Here is an 18021-nt window from a genome sequence, read left to right on the forward strand (position 1 = left end):
GACTTAAATAAAAGCGCAACACACAGACTGTAGGCTACCAAAATATTAAAAATGTAATCAAAATCAGTAAAGTGTAGATAAAATTATTGTTCAAAAATGTACACACTTAAAAGTAAGATGTAAACTAAGTAAAAGTATTAAAATGTGATGTTATTAATTAAAGGGCCAGAGGCTGTTAGGTAATGTCATTTAATAGAACGTTTAGAGAACATCAGCCAACCACACAACTAAGCCTTTATATCCCTACCCACAATAACTTCCTTTTCTATATAGAGCCCATGCATACATCTGATTACAATTATAAAAATGTTATTATACACCAACCTTTTTCTGTGATTTGTAGGAAACTGTGGCGCAGGAAGATAGAGCGGTTGTCCACCAATCTCACAGTTGTTGGTTCAATCCCTGGCTCCTCCAGTCACATGTCAAAGTGTCCTTGAACCCCAACTTAGTTGCTCACAGTGTTGCCCAGCTGCATGGCAGCTCCTCCATCGGTGAGTGTGAGTGGGTGAATAAGAAGCAGTGTAAAGTGCTTTGAGTGCCAATAGATAGAAAAGTGCTATGTAAGTGCAGACCATTTAACTTGAACTTGCCACTTATTGTAGATTTAACTGCAGCATTAATAATGCACACAACAATGTGAGGGATGAACATAGCTGTACACCCATTACTGTGATTAATAAGGAAATCTAATCTATTCTCAGTGCATGTGTACCAAAATTTCAGTGGATCCCTTTTCATTTTACTTTCAAACTATTTGTGATATGAAACTCAGAAACACAGTGGGAACCTCTGCACTAAATAAAATCCTGGAGTAAATTTATAAAGCAGTTATCTGTCCATTTGTGTGATATCTGTCATGTAATTGTCAAAACGTTGATTGTAGAATTGGAACTGAGCACCAGACACTTTAAATAAGATAAAATTGTAATCCACGCTAGAGATAATGCAAATAAAACTTAGCAATACATTTCTGGTGATGCTGGGAATTCTGACCTAATTGTTTTGACCTACGGTGATGATTAAAATAAAACATAAAAAGTGGTAACTTTCTTATAACCATAATACTTAGATTAGAGCATTCTAAGTGAAATGTACGTTTTATGTCTTTCTTTCAATAGTTTGGTTTTATTGTGAAAAGAATCAATCGGAAGCCGTGTGTGTGTCCTATCTAAACATTCACGATGTTTTTGCCAGGCTGTGATCGGAGGGACTTCGACAATGGTGTTTGGGCTTACGCGGAGCAGACCGCTCGTGTCTTATTGGCGCTGCTTCCTGCAGTGTCGGAACATTCAATCAGGAAACACCGCGAGAGTAAGTTGTTTGTTCAATTTTTATTTGATTTCCAATTATTGTTGCAATATGAAAGGTAGCGTTTTCAATGAAAGAAAATGCAGCAGCGGGTCACAGGTTTGGTTCTAGTCTGTTAGTATCGTTCTCTAATGTTAAGCTAATAACATATTTATACAACAGAATAAAAAAAATAGTGAAACACTTAATACAATAACACTGGGGACAATTACTGTCCCCACTGTTAATCAGTAACTATCATTTTAATCCACTAATGTAACCTTCCCAATTACAAACTTTACTGTAACGTTTTTGTTTTCCCTGTGCTCAATGCTGGGATCTGGGAAATGTTGATTAACCATTGCTACGCGGTCACACGTTTTGTGGACAGATGTTAAGCGAGCAAGTCACTGACCAGGTTCTGTTGCGCCTCTTTTCAAGCAACTACGGCAAAAATGGAAGTTTAAAGACTGGGTGAGGAACTGTTCATAGTGATGGACAGTTATAGGGTTAGACAGAATTTCATTCAGCTTATCCCCTTTCTACATATGATTGAAAAAAGTTTGGACCTTACCTTATAAATACCTTTTTACTAATGTCAGTGAAGATTCTCATACATTCAGGATATCAGAAGATTGGATCATTTCTACTGGACTTTTTCAGTCTGAATAAAGTGTCTGGGGAAACCAGTTATATCCTCCAGAGCAGGCCTTTGTTCAACCCTGGCCTTAATAGGCTCATTGAGGTGGGAGGTGGTCATTAAGATGTAACGATTAAGGCCCTAACTCCCTAAACCCCTAAGATGGGGGTCATTAGGTGTGGCCCGCTTGGTGGCTATATTAAGTGGTCTTAATCTTCCAGGTGATGGATGACATGGCAGCTTGAAAAAGACAGGTTGTGCCTGAGGCCTCCCCCTCTGTTAAGAGAAAGGTTCTCCATGGGAACATAAAAGGCTTTTACCTACTCTCTCATACCATCTGTCTTCTCTGCAGCAGTGTACCTACACCTGAAGGACAATGTACACATTTTGGACAGAGAAGACAGTCCGTCACTTTTTACACATTTATATTGGTAAATGTATTTTTAGTTGCTCCCGGAGCCTTTTAAATTGTGTTGTAGCTTTTTGCAGCAGAAGACACTGCTGTTAAACAGTGTCAGATAGAGAGTTGTTTCTGCACTCACCATATAGCTTCATGGATGAATGTGGTAAAATAAGTGCCAATAACTCCTGTTAGTAGAATAAAATGCAACTCAACAGTTTTCCAATGTAACGGCCTCAAGAATGACGATACAGGTTAATCAAAATATTAAACAGTTTCAACATAATCAGGTATGTGTACCATGTACCTATGTGTGTGTATTTAAAGATTTAAAAATACAGTAAAGTAACTTTATCAGATATTCTTGTTGCTACTCTTCCCTGACTCTGTAGTCCCAAAAACTCTCTAAAGACAGTGAAAACTTTACTCTTTTAGGAATCTTATTATCCATTTCTTTTATTAAATGGACAATATGGATTGTCACAAGGCTGTTAATATGTGAATTCAAACAAATTGCAAATAATCAATATTTGTCCTGTATACACAATAGTTCGACACTGAGTCACACATTTGTAAATTCTACAAAACTGGAAGTCTGTGAAGTGCTCTTAATAGTTTTGATCTGGTCCTGGTTCAGAGTCAGGTGTATGATTATATATAGTACAGGAAGATGGAATGGACAGGATTTCCCACTAGATGTCCAGTTTTTCATCTGCTTCAGTCTTTGGAACAATAGTGACACAAGGGAGATTAAGTTTTTTTGATATGGTACTGGCTTTCTTTCTTTCAAATGTTAAAGTGACACATTCCAACTTCTTTTTATCCTAAAACGGATATTTGTAAATTTATCATCAAGTAGTAGCTGTAGAATCAACCTGACATTTACTGGATCTTCGGCTCATTGTCTGGCTGATCACTGGGGTGTTATTATCTTTTTATGGTTATTTATAGCGCTGTGGGTCTCTAAGCTGCACAGTTTCTGTGATTTAGTGGAGGTTAAAAATGTGTTTGCATTGGTCACAAATCTCTGGGCTCCTACTGTTTTTTTGTGCTTCCTTGTCAAATTTGAACTAATAGACATGAACTTCTTACGCAAAAAGGTGGGTCAATCACTGTACATACTATTTGTGTACAGTTTAGATAAAGGCAGGCACAAGACTGCTCCTTGAAGTTCCCTCCTCCTATAATGACCTTTGCCTTTCTAAAAAGAAATAATACATAACCTATGAATTTTGTAGGTGTCAGTCATTTATTAGTTAAAGATGAACAGCAGAAAGTGTAATGGTGTTGGCACTATGAAGATGTAAGCAACTTCCTTAAAAAAAATAATTTGAATGTCTACAATCTATAGTGGGTTAATCTGTGTTAGTGATGTGGTATATGTTCCTGCAAATCAGAGTAAATTAGGATTTAGAATTAAAATGAGTAAATCAGAATAATTATTTAAAAATACAAAAATGAATTTTTGTTGATGCTGTTCAGCCAGTCCCAGATTCAGAACTGGGCACTGAAGCCACTTTGGTGTAGTCGCATTAGGTAGAAACACAACTTTTGTCCTTTTTTGTCCTAGCGCATCATTACGAAAACAAGGGGGCCTGGTTGCTCAGTGGTAGAGGATTGGGTTGGGATGCAAAAGGCAGCAGAAATCTAGTTGTGGCCACGCCCAGCCACGAATGGCAACCCTGGTGCCGGTCCCGAGCCCTGATAAAAATGAGAAAAGCCGAATTTAAAGAATTTAAAGGGCAACTTCACTAATTTTCAACTTGCTTTTTATGACTTTAGTTTAGGGTGTAATTTTACATTAATGCTTTTAAACTCTGACGTCCCTATATTAAAATATTTCTCTGATTCTAGCTGAAAACTCCTCCTGATGACATCACCAAGAGGAGTTTTTCATCATTAGGAGTTCAGTTGATGTCATTTGGAGGAGGTCTGGAAAAACAGGTTCACCATGATTACAAGCATCATAGTGTGAGCAACAAGATAACATATTCTGAACTAAAGGTTTCTCCAAGTGATGTCATCTGAAGGTCTTTTAGCTAGAATTAGGGAGATGTTTTAATGTAGTGAAGTTAGAGGAAACTTTATTGGCATTCATTTACATGTACTACTCAAACCAGACATAAAAGAAGCAAGTTCTTCTTCAATTGATTGGGTCCGGTATATTTTTAAAAATCTGGAGGAGCTTTAGGATGTTTTTATTTTACCTGTATTCATGTGGCAAGACAAGAGCGATATCTAGAGTAGGTTTCTAGTAAGTATGCTCTATGGCCATCTAATGCGATGACTTAAGAATGATATGGGTTATTCTGAAGACAAGAATCTGTAAGAATGACAAGTTTTTTTAACTGTTTACTACTGTGCGAGTTTCATAGGATTGAATAGGTGCCATGTTTCAATCTAGTGTCCAATTCTCATAACACATCCATGGCAAGGACACTTAGCTGTGTAATAATTAACTGTGAAAAGTCAAAAAGTAGAAAAATAGAATGAATGTGTATCTATGTAAATTCTACGATAAGTCATCCAGCTTATCCATAGTTATTCTTTCACAACACTGCTTTGTGAAACTACTGAACTGTTAAATTCAAGTATCCTTTCGTCCTAATCTGTTGCTGGGATTAACCCTATTTCACTGTGTGCAGTCATTGTGTTTGTGTTGTTCTGCCCAGGCTGCTGTTCTTGACAGCGCGCTCCCTGCATTCAGATCTATATGTGGTGAAGATGGTGTCTCATTGGGTAAAGCTGTTAGGGAGCAGCATGGTAAAGATGAGTCTGTGCACAGGTCAGTCAGCATATGACACACTCATTTATTGTAATTTTATTACATTTATTTTCACTTATTGTAAGAGAGAGTGAGTGTGAGAGTGTTGTATTGCTGCTACCCAGATGTTGCCCACCAGACCTGGTTGTGTTTCCTCGTTGTGTGGAGGAGGTCAGTGCCCTCGCCAAGGTCTGTCAAAAACACCAGCTCCTCATCATCCCCTTTGGCACTGGGACTGGCCTTGAAGGAGGGGTTGGGGCAGTGGAGGTGAGAGAACCCCATGCATATGTGTGTGCAGTACTAAATATAATATATAGTAAAGTTATATTTGCTGAAATCAGTCAGAGCCACATTCAAAATGACAGTAGAAACATTTACAGTGGACAATAGAAAAGGCTTGTTACATAGGAAAAATATCTGCTTCTTTGGTGTGTACAAGTCTGCAAGTCTGTGTGTTTATTCCTCCTGCCCTTAGGGGGGTGTGTGCTTCAGTCTGAGGAATATGGACCAGATCCTTGATCTTCACCAGGAGGACTTTGACGTGACAGTGGAGCCTGGTGTGACTCGGAAGGCCCTTAATGCCTACCTGCGAGACACCGGCCTGTGGTTTCCTGTTGGTCAGTCACACTGTTTCCCAGCTGTCACTGTACTTGGTTTGCACACAATTGATTAAACAGTAGTCAATGAAGACAATATGTTCCAGAGCTAGAAACTGGCCTGTAGTTAACAGTAGTAATTTAGTTTTTGTTATCTCAGATCCTGGAGCTGATGCATCTCTGTGTGGAATGGCTGCCACCAGTGCATCTGGTACTAATGCCGTGCGTTATGGAACTATGAGGGAAAACGTTGTAAACCTGGAGGTGGTGCTAGCTGATGGGACCATTATACACACAGCTGGGAAAGGCCGACGTCCCAGGTAACCCATTTTCGTTTGCTGATTAGTTATATCATGCAAACAGAAGTACATGTTGTACGTTTGGAGTGTTACATTGAGAGAATAATGTGGAAGATTACCTTTATAAGTACATTTTTGTGTGTGTTTATCAATTAATTATCAATCTTTAGGAAGTCTTCAGCAGGCTACAACCTGACAAACCTGTTTGTAGGGTCAGAAGGCACCCTTGGGATCATCACCAAGACCACATTGCGACTATTTGGCATCCCAGAGGCCATGGTGTCAGCTGTCTGCTCTTTTCCATCCATCCAGGCTGCTGTAGACAGCACAGTGCAGATCCTACAGGCTGGAGTACCTATCGCTCGTATCGGTGAGGAGAAAAGGATGAAATGTTTGGTATCCACATGGCTATTTTTAACCATATGTTATCTTTAATAGACATGTTTGCCAGCTTTACGTGTTAGTGTCAAGTTAATCCCAGTGAGTAACAGTCAATAACGTCAATTATATAAGAGCCTATGTTAAATGATAATAAACCCTGTCCCCTAAATTCGCTCTTTGTACAATCTAAATAAGCCTGAAAGCAGTTCCAGAAAGATTTTGGGAAGATCTTGGGGAAAATTCTGCAAACGTTGTCTGAAGGTGTGGGAACTCTTGCTGGACCCCTGAATATTCCTTAACCTAATTCATTAAAATTTCATAACATTGTTGAATTGTTCCTTTTTTTTTGTTGGGGGAAAAAATTCTAGTGTAGTTTTAGGGAATGTTGGATGCTAAAGTAAACACGTAGAGTTGGAGTTATTTTCTACAATACCTTCATTTGTACTGAGAAAGCTCTTTACTTTCTCATGCAGTAAAAATGGTTTACTGAGTCTGGTTAATCTGGCCAGAGAAGTGTGAGGTTTCACAGAGACATATGCAAGTTGATACAGGCCAACAATACTTATAACTCAGCTAAAGACATTGGGTATTGTTAATACCTTCTACTATATCCTAGACTACAACCTACCTTTACTTTGTTCCATAAGGATGGGTCATTAGTCCCCTTTAGCCGGTCACGGAGGTAAAATTCATCTATACCTTAACTCAAAAGAGTCAAACTTACACACAGTTCATCTAGTATCATAAAATTGCACAAGGCTTTGACACTCCAGCAACATACTGTATATATCAGGGTCCTTTCATACACCAATCAGCCACTACATCAACATTATTGGTGTGATAAGACAGCAACTTTCGAAGACAGCGGAGACTCCAGGCGCATGTGGCAGGGCATCCAGGCGATCACGAACTACAAGACAACTTCACCGGATTGTGACCGCGACGCCTCCCTCCCAGATGCGCTGAACCACTTCTACGCCCGGTTTGAGGCACAGAACAACGTGAAGGCGAGGAAGTCCACTCCACCTCCCAGTGACCAGGTGCTCTGTCTAACCACAGCTGAAGTGAGGAAAACTCTATGCAGAGTTAACCCACGGAAGTCTGCTGGACCAGACAACATTCCTGGCAGAGTGCTCAGGGAGTGCGCAGAACAGCTAGCGGATGTCTTCACAGACATCTTCAACATCTCCCTGAGCAGCAATGTTGTTCCTACGTGCCTCAAGGCAACGACCATCGTGCCTGTGCCTAAGAAGTCTACTGTCTCCTGCCTCAATGACTACCGTCCCGTCGCGCTCACACCCATCGTGATGAAGTGCTTCGAGAGGCTCGTCATGAGGCACATTAAGACCCAACTCCCAACCTCCCTGGACCCCATGCAGTTTGCGTATCGTCCAAATCGTTCCACGGACGATGCCATCTCCACGACCCTCCATCTGGCCCTCACCCACCTGGACAGTAAGGACTCATACGTACGAATGCTGTTCATTGACTTCAGCTCAGCATTCAACACAATCATCCCTCAGCACCTGACCGAGAAATTGAGCATACTGGGCCTGAACACCTCCCTCTGCAACTGGATTCTGGACTTCCTGACTGGGAGACCCCAGTCAGTTCGGATCAGGAACAACATCTCCAGCACCACCACACTGAGCACTGGAGCCCCTCAGGGCTGTGTGATCAGCCCTCTGCTGTTCACTCTGCTGACGCACGACTGTGTAGCAATGCACAGCTCAAACCACATAGTCAAGTTTGCTGATGACACGACCGTGGTGGGTCTAATCAGCAAGAACGACGAGTCAGCCTACAGAGAGGAGGTGCAACGATTAACAGCCTGGTGTGGAGCAAACAACCTGTCTCTGAACGTTGACAAAACTAAAGAGATGGTTGTGGACTTCAGGAGAGCACAGGGTGACCATTCTCCATTGTTCATCGATGGATCCTCAGTGGAGATAGTCAAGAGCACCAAATTCCTTGGTGTTCATCTGTCGGACAACCTCACCTGGTCAGTCAACACCAGCTCCATCACCAAGAAGGCCCAGCAGCGTCTCTACTTCCTGAGAAGGCTGAGGAAAGCCCATCTCCCTCCCCCCATCCTGACCATGTTCTACAGAGGGACCATTGAGAGCATCCTGAGCAGCTGCATCACTGCCTGGTTTGGGAACTGCACCGTCGCGGATCGCAAGACCCTACAGAGGATAGTGAGGACAGCTGAGAAGATCATCGGAGTCTCTCTGCCCTCTATCATGCACATTTACACCACACGCTGCATCCGCAAAGCCAACAGCATTGTGGACGACCCCACACACCCATCACACACACTCTTCACACTCCTGCCATCAGGAAAGAGGTTCCGAAGCATTCGGGCCACCACATCCAGACTATGCAACAGTTTTTTCCCACAAGCCATCAGGCTCCTCAACACACAGAACTGAAATAGAACTTAAACACACTGCAAACCGAACTCAGCACATTCTCATCACTCACTACTCATCTCATTCCACCACCACTTATTTATTATTTATTTACTTTTATCATTCTACATTTACTGCACTGCACTGTTTACCTGCTGCTTTTTTTTTTTTTTTTTTTTTCACATTCCAATGCAATTGCACTTTTTTTACATGCTGGACATTTAAATGCACTATACCGTTTACATGCTGCTCTTTTTTTTTAACACCCCTAGCACACTTAACTGAACTGTACTGTACTGTAAAATAGTATACAGTAGGTTTACTGGTCGGCACTGTCTTGGGTCTTGTGTCTTGTGTCCTGTCCTGTGTTACTTGTGTTGTCTGTCTACACTGTACGTCTGTACTGTTTTTTCGTCTGCACTGTTTGCACTTGGTTGCACTCGATGCACTTTATTATAGCTTGTGTTGTTTGTAGCACCTTGGTTCTTGGAGGAACGTTATCTCGTTTCTACTGTGTACTGTGTACCACTGTGTATAGTAGAAATGACAATAAAAGCCACTTGACTTGACTTGACTTGATACTTGTAGTGGAAGACAAGGGTCAACATGTGTGTGAATGGGTGAACGAGGGGCAGTGGAAAGGGCTTTGAGTGCCAATAGGTAGAAAAGCGATATGTTTGCTATTACCATTTATATATTCATAATAGTTAAAAAAAACATTTTAATATTCAATCAAGCTACCAGGTGATAGTAATATTTTGGCTCATCACTACTGGTCTATTTTGTTTTGTTTAAATTACCTGGGGTAAATTGTTTAATCCTCAAATTTTTATCAGTCAATTAATATTTGAGCTAAAAGGCTTCAGCCTAAACAGCAGATTAGGGGATTGAATGTTTCAGGGGATGCACATAGTGTAAACTGGTCAGAGGTGTTCCTTGTTTGCATTTTTTTATCAATTGTTGGCTAGTCTATGGGAATCAGATGGCGTGTATGAATGAAACCATAGGATATGTAATGTTGCCCGTGGATTGGTGTTGGCCACTAATAGATGTGCTGTTCTTCAAAAGTGGATGTGTTGGAAATAGAAAAATAAGCATAAGATCTGAGTGATTTGCCAAACTGTGACAGCAAGACGATTAAATCAGAGCAGTGTAATTAAATCTTCAGTGTTTTAGTGTTGTATATATTAAGGAGGAGGACGAAATCTCTTCAGTTCATGTCCTCACAGAATGTGGTCAAGACTGAAGCTGCCACGTAAATACAAATGAACTGTATTGTTATTTCGGGGGAAGCTGACATCATTAGCCTTCAAAAAAGATAAAACCGCAACAGAGAGATGGAGAGAGAAAGACAGATGAACAAGGTTTAGAAAAATTGGAGCAAAGAGGTGAAATTTTATTGATCTCTCTGAAAAAATGTTTTTCTACAGTAGCATGATAAAAGAATCTATTGGAAGGAAGTGGATCATGAAATGAACTGTTAAATTAGATTGATATGAGTTAGTGGCAGTTAGAAAATAAGTACATGACCATTAAGCAAAATATGACAAAAGCTAGAACAATGACCTATTTAGATGCATAACACTGATATTTGTCTTCACCCTTTTTGTTCTCTGACTCTGTGTGTGTGTGTGTGTGTGTGTTATCTAGAGTTTTTGGATGATGTAATGATTGATGCGTGCAACAGGTTCAGCAGTCTGTCCTACCCTGTGACCCCAACGCTGTTCCTGGAGTTCCACGGCTCTGAGCGAAGCGTCGAGGAACAAGTCAACACAACTGGTGTGTGAATATACACATCACCATCCATCCATAATGAATACTTCTTAACTAATCTAGGGCTGCTGGGGTGCTGGAGCTAAAATATCTCTAAACTCTTTATGTATTGGGAGGAAGTTTGGTGGTAGAAATCCATGGTTACCTGTGCATAAATAATGGCCATGCTAGTTCCCTTAATTTTATGTAGCGCCACTGTAAAGTTATAAATATGAGAAGTACATACTTTTACTGAAATACATAGATTTGCACACTTCACATGCACATTTTCTTCAACTGCCACCCCATCCCATATTTAAAGACGCCATATTATGCTGTTTTGTATTTTTAGTTCTAATTTAACAGTGATTTTGATTATGTGATTTTGATTATGTGTGTCTATATTAAACTGCCACAAAGTTTAAAAAAATGGAGTTGAACGTATGTAGTAACAAATCGCACAAAAACAAAATCTGTCTATATTGTTGAGACTTTCCCAAGGTTCGCCAGTGGACCTGCCAAAAATGTTTTAGACTGTCAAACTATAAAACGACTGTAATTTAGGATCTGCATGACCACAGTGTACAATGTCACCCCCGCCCCCTCCTATTAAACCACTGGCTCGCTACTCTGCTTGGCCCACTGGCTTCCACAAGCCCCCCACTAACATGAGAGTGGCCTTGGGCTGAGGGGGACCTTAAAGATACAGGAGTTAAAAAACTTTTTTATACTGAGAGGAAAGAATGTACAACATAAAACCATTATAACAACAATAAGCAATTTGTGCTATTGTAAATCATCCCAGAACAATTTCGGAAGAGCCCTAGGAAAAAAATATCCACCCCAAATTATGCTTAAAATGAGCTCTTTATGTCAAAATGTCTTTGTCCAATTTATTCTAAAACCAAACACAACCATACTAAATATCTGCTGGTCACTGGTATATTTTTAGATTAAAGCTGTTGCAGCAAATTTCTAGCATAATAAGATGTGCTACCTGTTTACAAGTTTCCATACGAAATTGATCTGATGATCTGCAGAACCAACATTAAATGACCAGCTACAGACAGTTCAATAGCTTAATAAAAATTCTGCAACATTAGTTTTTGTCTGTTTGTGTTTCTACAGCGGACATCACTCAGAGTAATGGAGGTGCTGATTTTCAGTGGGCTCAAGATACAGAAACAAGGAACCGCTTGTGGAAAGCTCGCCATGATGCCTGGTATGCTGCTCAGGCTCTCAGACCTGGCTGCAAGGTAAAGAGAGGCAGCTTGTACTAGTAAAATCATTTTTATGAGCTGGTTTTAACAGTCAAGATTTTGACTAGAAACATGCTAATTAGATTTGCAAACTACTTAGCTTAAATCGGTAGTACTATAAAAATGCCTCTGTGTTACCATTTGATTTAGGAGAGAAAATACTGTTGATAGAAGTAAATAAGCCTGTCAACTAAATGTATTCATTTAGTTGAACTGTTCCAATTGGATAAAACGGTAATATACATTTTTTTAATTACTGCACTATTGCTCTACTGTGTGACTGTTGTCACTGGAACGGAAGATATGGGGTTGCTGTATGCTGCTTCAGTGTGATGCCTTTTAATGGTGAACAACAGGATAGTTAATTACTCCTGTTGCTAAAAGGCTTTGTGCAATGGCTCTGTGCTGCACAACAGCAAAACCATTCTGAGGCACTTTTATGTCTCACTTTATCAAGGTTTTAAATTCTAAAGATTGCAAAAGACAGTTGCTTTATGCTGTTCCAATTCAATGACCTTATCTTCTGTTTGTGTGTGTCTGTTTGTGTGTGTGTAGGCCTATGCAACAGATGTATGTGTCCCTTTGTCTCAACTGCCTCAAATCATTGTGGATACAAAGAAGGACCTCATTGAGAACAAACTTACAGGTGAGTGGAATTTATAAGTATCTTGGATTGATATGTTTTAGCCCCCATAAACCTTATTGTGAAAGATTTCTCTATCCATGGATAAGCTTCTTTTAGAAGATATTTTTTCAAATGTTAATATCTGCGAGAGACCCCCTTTCACTTTGGGCAACTGAAGCACCTTTAAGTTAGGCCTAGTCCCCTTTCCCATTAAAATTAAATCTGTCCTTTACATTTTGACTGCAACTGTATGTTGCTGCTTGGAGCTAAAATCACTCATCAGGTCTGACACAGTTGAGAGGTTGTCAAATATGATCAGGGCAAACCGGCCACAAATATCAAGGGCTTCATGGCCAAGTACAAGGGTGATGACTCCCATGGTCTTTGTGAAGTGTATCACTGTACTCAACACACATTACAACAAGCAACACAGAAAGAGAACTGTAAACTGAAAAAATATTTGTAAATATTATTTACACTCTGTCTGTCTACCTCCAGGTCCCATAGCGGGTCATGTAGGTGATGGTAACTTCCACTGTGTGATGGTGGTGGACCCCAACAACCCAGAGGAGCTGCACCGAGTCCATCTGTTTTCGGAGAGGCTGGCCAGGTAATGAGTCTCTGAATCTCTTCAATGTCATGCTTCAATTCTCTTCAAGTTACTGAGTCAGGACTTTTATTCGTGTGGGTACCCTTTTGAAATAATGCTTAAATTCGTGATCTAGTTTAGTTAAATAAACTTGTCAGTCTGCAGTCTGGAAAAGCTAGTACATCTGTGCCATACACCTCCATTGTTGTGGCGATTCCTATCAGTTTGAATCATATTTATGTTGGCCATACGTTTTGGAACCAAGAAATATGTCACCCAGTGTGTCACAACAACGTTGGACAACAATGAAGGTTTATGGCACAGACGAACAAGCTGATCCAGGCTGCAGACAGACAGGCATCCAAACATGACTAAAGATTGTTTGTTGGTTTTAGTGTCTGTGGTGAGTGTGGACAATACTATTAATATAAAAAATGACCGAACAAAATGAACTTAAAGCTCTGGTAGAGAGGCCTCACTGACTTTGCCCATTTTAGCAACTTTTCCTTGTTACCTTCTCTGTCACTCAATTGTCAACTCTTTTCTTTTCTCCCTAATTCTCTGCACACTGTGCCTAATCCTTTTCACTCTCCTCATCTGCTTTCAGAAAAGATGTGCCTCCCTTTTCACATCACTTCTTAGTCATCCCCCTTAGCTGATATTGATTTCAGAGGATTAAACTTTAAGTATGAGGTTTTAAAATGGCTGTTAGAAACTCCCTTCATAAGCTTTTTAAAATGTGTTTTGAAAACCTGTAAAAAACTTCTGGCTGTGCTGGGGTTAGCGGTAGATCCCAAAGGTTAGTAGCATGGAGCAAAATTTTATTTGACTGGTTATTATTTTTTATTTGTCATCCAAATTGGTACATACATTTTTATTAGCAGTTGTTCAAAGACTGTAGGTACATACGTAGAAATGGTTGTAGTTACTGCATCATGAATTGTTTAAGTACAGTTACTGTTATCCTTTAAGCTGGGGATGGGATGGTTATTTTAGGGTCTGTTTGCTGTAAAGGGTGAGGTTTCCTTACTTTGTTGTTTTTTACTTTTATAATCAACAAAATATGTAATTTCAAGGGTAAACATTTGTACATCAATAATCACCATAGCCCTAATATTGTCTTGATGAAGAACCCCTCTGTATGTGGCCTGGTAAAAGCTGGGACTCAAACCAACAACCCTGCATTTAAAGAACCATCACACCTGGCTTCCACTGTGCAAACAATTTAGTCAATTGAGATCACAGACACATTATGGGCCTTTCAGTACAAAAGTATACTCCTGTACATCTATTTTTGGATGCACTAGTGCACTGTATCAGGTGTAGTAGCATAGCAATAATTGTGTTACTGATCAGGCTTAATGCATGAGCCTCAAAGTTGTTCGATGCAGATTTTTAAATATAAATTAGTGATAATGTGAAAATTGATTAGGTTAAATTCATTAAATGTAGTTAGGGGTTTGGTGCAGTCAAAATTAAGTTAAAGGCATAGCTGTGGTGGATGTTTGCATTTTCATCTGTAGTTATGTACCATCATTAGCAATTTAAAGACAGAAGCTACTACAATAGTGAGTACAAACTGGTTTTTGACATTAAAATGATGTGGTTGGTTTTCCCTCTAGGCGGGCCCTGGCCATGGACGGTACATGTACAGGGGAGCACGGAGTGGGTTTAGGGAAAAGAGTACTGCTGTGTGAGGAGATGGGACCTATGACTATCCAGCTTATGCAGGGTCTTAAAGACACCCTTGACCCAAATAACCTGATGAATCCTGGGAAAATTCTGCTGCCAAGACAACTGTAAACAGCGATTTAGTCACTAACTCATCGTGACATATTGTTCATGGTCTGAACAGAGAGTGATGTTGTATTGCACATAGTGTTTGCTGTTAAAGCATGGCATCTAAATTAGATGTAACAGTAAATAGGCACTGAACATAAATCTGTGATGGTTTTGTTGATATGACTGCAGTCACTTTTCATAATGCATTCTGCATGAAGGGTGATCTAAAAGTGAATAAAGAAAACCACAAATGTTTTCTTTGGAATTGAGTTGGCCTTCCTCATTGGGAGGTTTCATCCAAACATTCTATTTCAATGAGGCCTGTTGTGCATATTCCCTTTACTTCCAATACATACAACAAAATGAACACCCATTCTACATTGAATTTTTGATAGTTTGTGCTTTTTAATGCAGGGTTTTGTTTTGAAAATGAACCATCCTGTCTCCTCTTGATTTATTGATCATTTGATACAAAGTAACGCAAACCATGGCTTTTCAGATTGAAATAATTGCTACGTTTTCCTATTTTGATGTCACTGTGAACTGAATAACTTAATAGCTTGGCTTGGAGGAACCATTTTTTGTAATTTCATTGACTATAAAAATAATTTATTAACAGTTTCTCCACTGCACAGCAGCCACCTGAGTAAATCTGCGTTGTATAAAATCTGCATGACATGCTATTACATGGTGTCAAAAGTGTAGGTGGAACATCAGATGTTTCATTTTTATTGGTATTGGTTCTTAGATATTAAAGGACTGGTTTAATGGCTAAGGAATTATGCTTTTTTTATTGCTTTTTTGTTGCTCCAGGTTATTGGGAACTCTGATACCACTCACACATTTCTGTGAATCCAGCGGCCTGTTAACTTATCTTAGCATAACCACTCAATACAAGAAATATTAATTTTCAAAGTAATCAACTTTTTTCTTCAGTTTCTTTTCTTCCGATCAGGTAAATGTTCCTGTTCCCACAATGTCATGATAATTCAATGTGTACAGACATGTTTTGAGGTATATATCCCAGTAGATCCTTTTAGTTTTTTAAAGTTTTAAAGGTTTTTTTTGTTTGTTTGGTTTTTTTTGTCCTTTCGGCTTATCCCGTGAGTTCAGGGTCACCACAGCGGATTATTGTCCGCATGTTGATTTGGCACAGTTTTTATGCCTGACGCCCTTCCTGACGCAACCCTCCCCAGTTTCTACCGGGCTGGGGATGGGAATGGGCTGTTAGGGGTTCATTGTCTTAAGTTATTTTTTATTCCCCCAAAATAAAAGTGTGGGCCAAAGACACTTTCCTGTATATTACATATATACCAAGTATACTTAAGTATAGGTACAAGACAAATACACCTTGACTTTTGTCAGTAGAAAAAGATAGTTCAGTGTAAGTACAATTATAGGCTAAATATACTGAATCATTTCTATATAGTTGTTAATATAAGTAAATTATTCTTACATATCTTATAATTTAATGTATATCTCAGATAAGTAGATACAAATAAACAGAAAGTATGCATACTTTTTTTTAAGTTGAAAAGCAGTATACTTATAATATACTTAAGTGTTCTTGTTTTGTAATGAACATTTTTCTGGCAGCAATGATTTTTAAAACATGTTGCCAACTATAATTGTATTCTTCCTAATGTAGCTAACATTAGCAGGCTTCAGAAAAAGAAGTTTTGCTTTTTTCCACAGAAATTCACGGAAAAGCTGCGGAATTGTGCCCTGTACAATTTGTTCTTAGGATCGACTGCACTAGCGCTTAGGCAACTGAAGGTGACATAGCAGTTTATTGTGACACTTATTAAAACAGTGAAATATACCTTGGCATAAGAGGTTAGCTGCACTACAATATATGGATTTTAAACATATTATAGGTCTCCTTTCCTTATCCGAAATACTTAGATTAAAAAAAGAAAACGAATATGTCTGGATCATTGTGACACATAATAGCTTTTTATTTTGCCTGACAGACTGTTCCTCAAAATGATTAGTCTCTTTTTGATGGGGACACTCAAGCTGTCAGGATGCTCTCACAAGATAGACTGAACAGAATATCCAGACTGTTTGTATCAACTTGATCCAGTCCTCCTGTTACAGTGAAGGAGCAATATTCCGCTCCACCATAGAGTGTCAGCATTCCTTCCAAACAGCTCACTGGGAATGTCAGTGTCTTTTATGCCTACTTTTATCACAACTTACAGCCATTGGTTTAACATTCAGACTGAAACAAACACAATGTCTCTATTGCCCCTAAAGTTGAGGGTCTCTTGATTTAAAAATTCAATTCAATTCTAACACAGTTCATACAATATTTTTAATCACACACCTCAAATAGAGATACCTATCTACATTTAATAAGCATGTTTTTTGTTTTATTAAAACTCCATTGTGGATGTTTGTGCCAATTTACAACACATTCCTTTAAAACAGTCCCCAAGATGTCACATTCACAATGGGACAGAAGGACAGACAACCTGAAAACATAATGCTTCTGGCAACAGGTGTCACTGGCTCAGAGACATAAAAATGGAGATGTACCTATCAGTAGAATGGTAATTTGAACTCTTTTGAGATACTACTTTTTTAAAAATATATTTATTAATATAATGTTTATACCTTATAATCACTGGTAGACACTGTAGACACAATGTGTTTTACTTTTATTTAATTATATACTTAAATAATAATTAATAAAAAAAGGCAGAATTTCTTTAGGCTTTGCTCAGCTCTCCAACTGGCCTACAAATGTGAATATAGGAAACATTTGCACATAGTTGTTTATTGTGGTAAATGAATAAAATTTAAAGATTTAAAGTCAGCTTTTCTGTTGATTCTTACAGCTTTTGTTATTTCACAGCAGCTAATCTATACAAATAGCTCATATTGTGTTGCAAAAACTTATTACTTGCTTGTACCCTACTGTACTGATGTCATTAAATAGAAAAAAAATGTCCAAGACACCAGAGGTCTAGTTAATGTTGAGAGCCATCCTCCTCTGGATGTGCCCACATTTTCTGATTTGAGTGAATATTTCTTACAGTAGTGACACAGGGCATTTGCCAATTTGGTGGGAACTCACAAAATATATGTAAATTTTCATAAAGGTCCTGTCTGTGTTTGTGTGTGTGCGTGTGCACATGCATGCCTGAGGACAGGAGAGGTGACCATTTATAGGCTTACTGTCATTATAGCAGGCAAGATTAACACCTACTGCCATAAGTACTTTACCA

At 39.1% G+C, this 18021-nt stretch overlaps 1 protein-coding gene across 2 annotated transcripts; it reads left to right on the forward strand.

Annotated features, from left to right (window-relative positions):
• The first annotated feature begins 461 nt into the window (after nt 1-461).
• On the forward strand, nt 462-17670 carry ldhd (lactate dehydrogenase D). Of its 2 annotated transcripts, none has more exons than XM_067501608.1 (12): nt 462-494; nt 1198-1314; nt 5003-5115; nt 5220-5361; nt 5570-5711; nt 5851-6010; nt 6160-6359; nt 10432-10560; nt 11662-11789; nt 12348-12438; nt 12916-13027; nt 14629-17670. In XM_067501608.1, exons 1-12 carry the CDS (start codon nt 477-479, stop codon nt 14807-14809), a joined length of 1533 nt encoding a protein of 510 aa, XP_067357709.1. In that variant the 5' UTR covers nt 462-476; the 3' UTR covers nt 14810-17670. The 2 variants fall into 2 exon arrangements, with proteins under 2 accessions (XP_067357709.1, XP_067357710.1); XM_067501609.1 differs by lacking the exon at nt 14629-17670 and adding an exon at nt 13614-14604.
• Nucleotides 17671-18021: the final 351 nt, after the last annotated feature.

This window comes from Channa argus, chromosome 4, assembly GCF_033026475.1.
Source record: "Channa argus isolate prfri chromosome 4, Channa argus male v1.0, whole genome shotgun sequence".
In the NCBI taxonomy this organism is placed as follows: domain Eukaryota; kingdom Metazoa; phylum Chordata; class Actinopteri; order Anabantiformes; family Channidae; genus Channa; species Channa argus.

Excerpts from the sequence above, each read along its gene's own strand:
- ldhd (XM_067501608.1), top strand. Across the intron at positions 10,561-11,661 it reads GGAACAAGTCAACACAACTG|CGGACATCACTCAGAGTAAT; the intron begins GTGTGTGAATAT and ends GTGTTTCTACAG. Across the intron at positions 11,790-12,347 it reads CTCTCAGACCTGGCTGCAAG|GCCTATGCAACAGATGTATG; the intron begins GTAAAGAGAGGC and ends GTGTGTGTGTAG.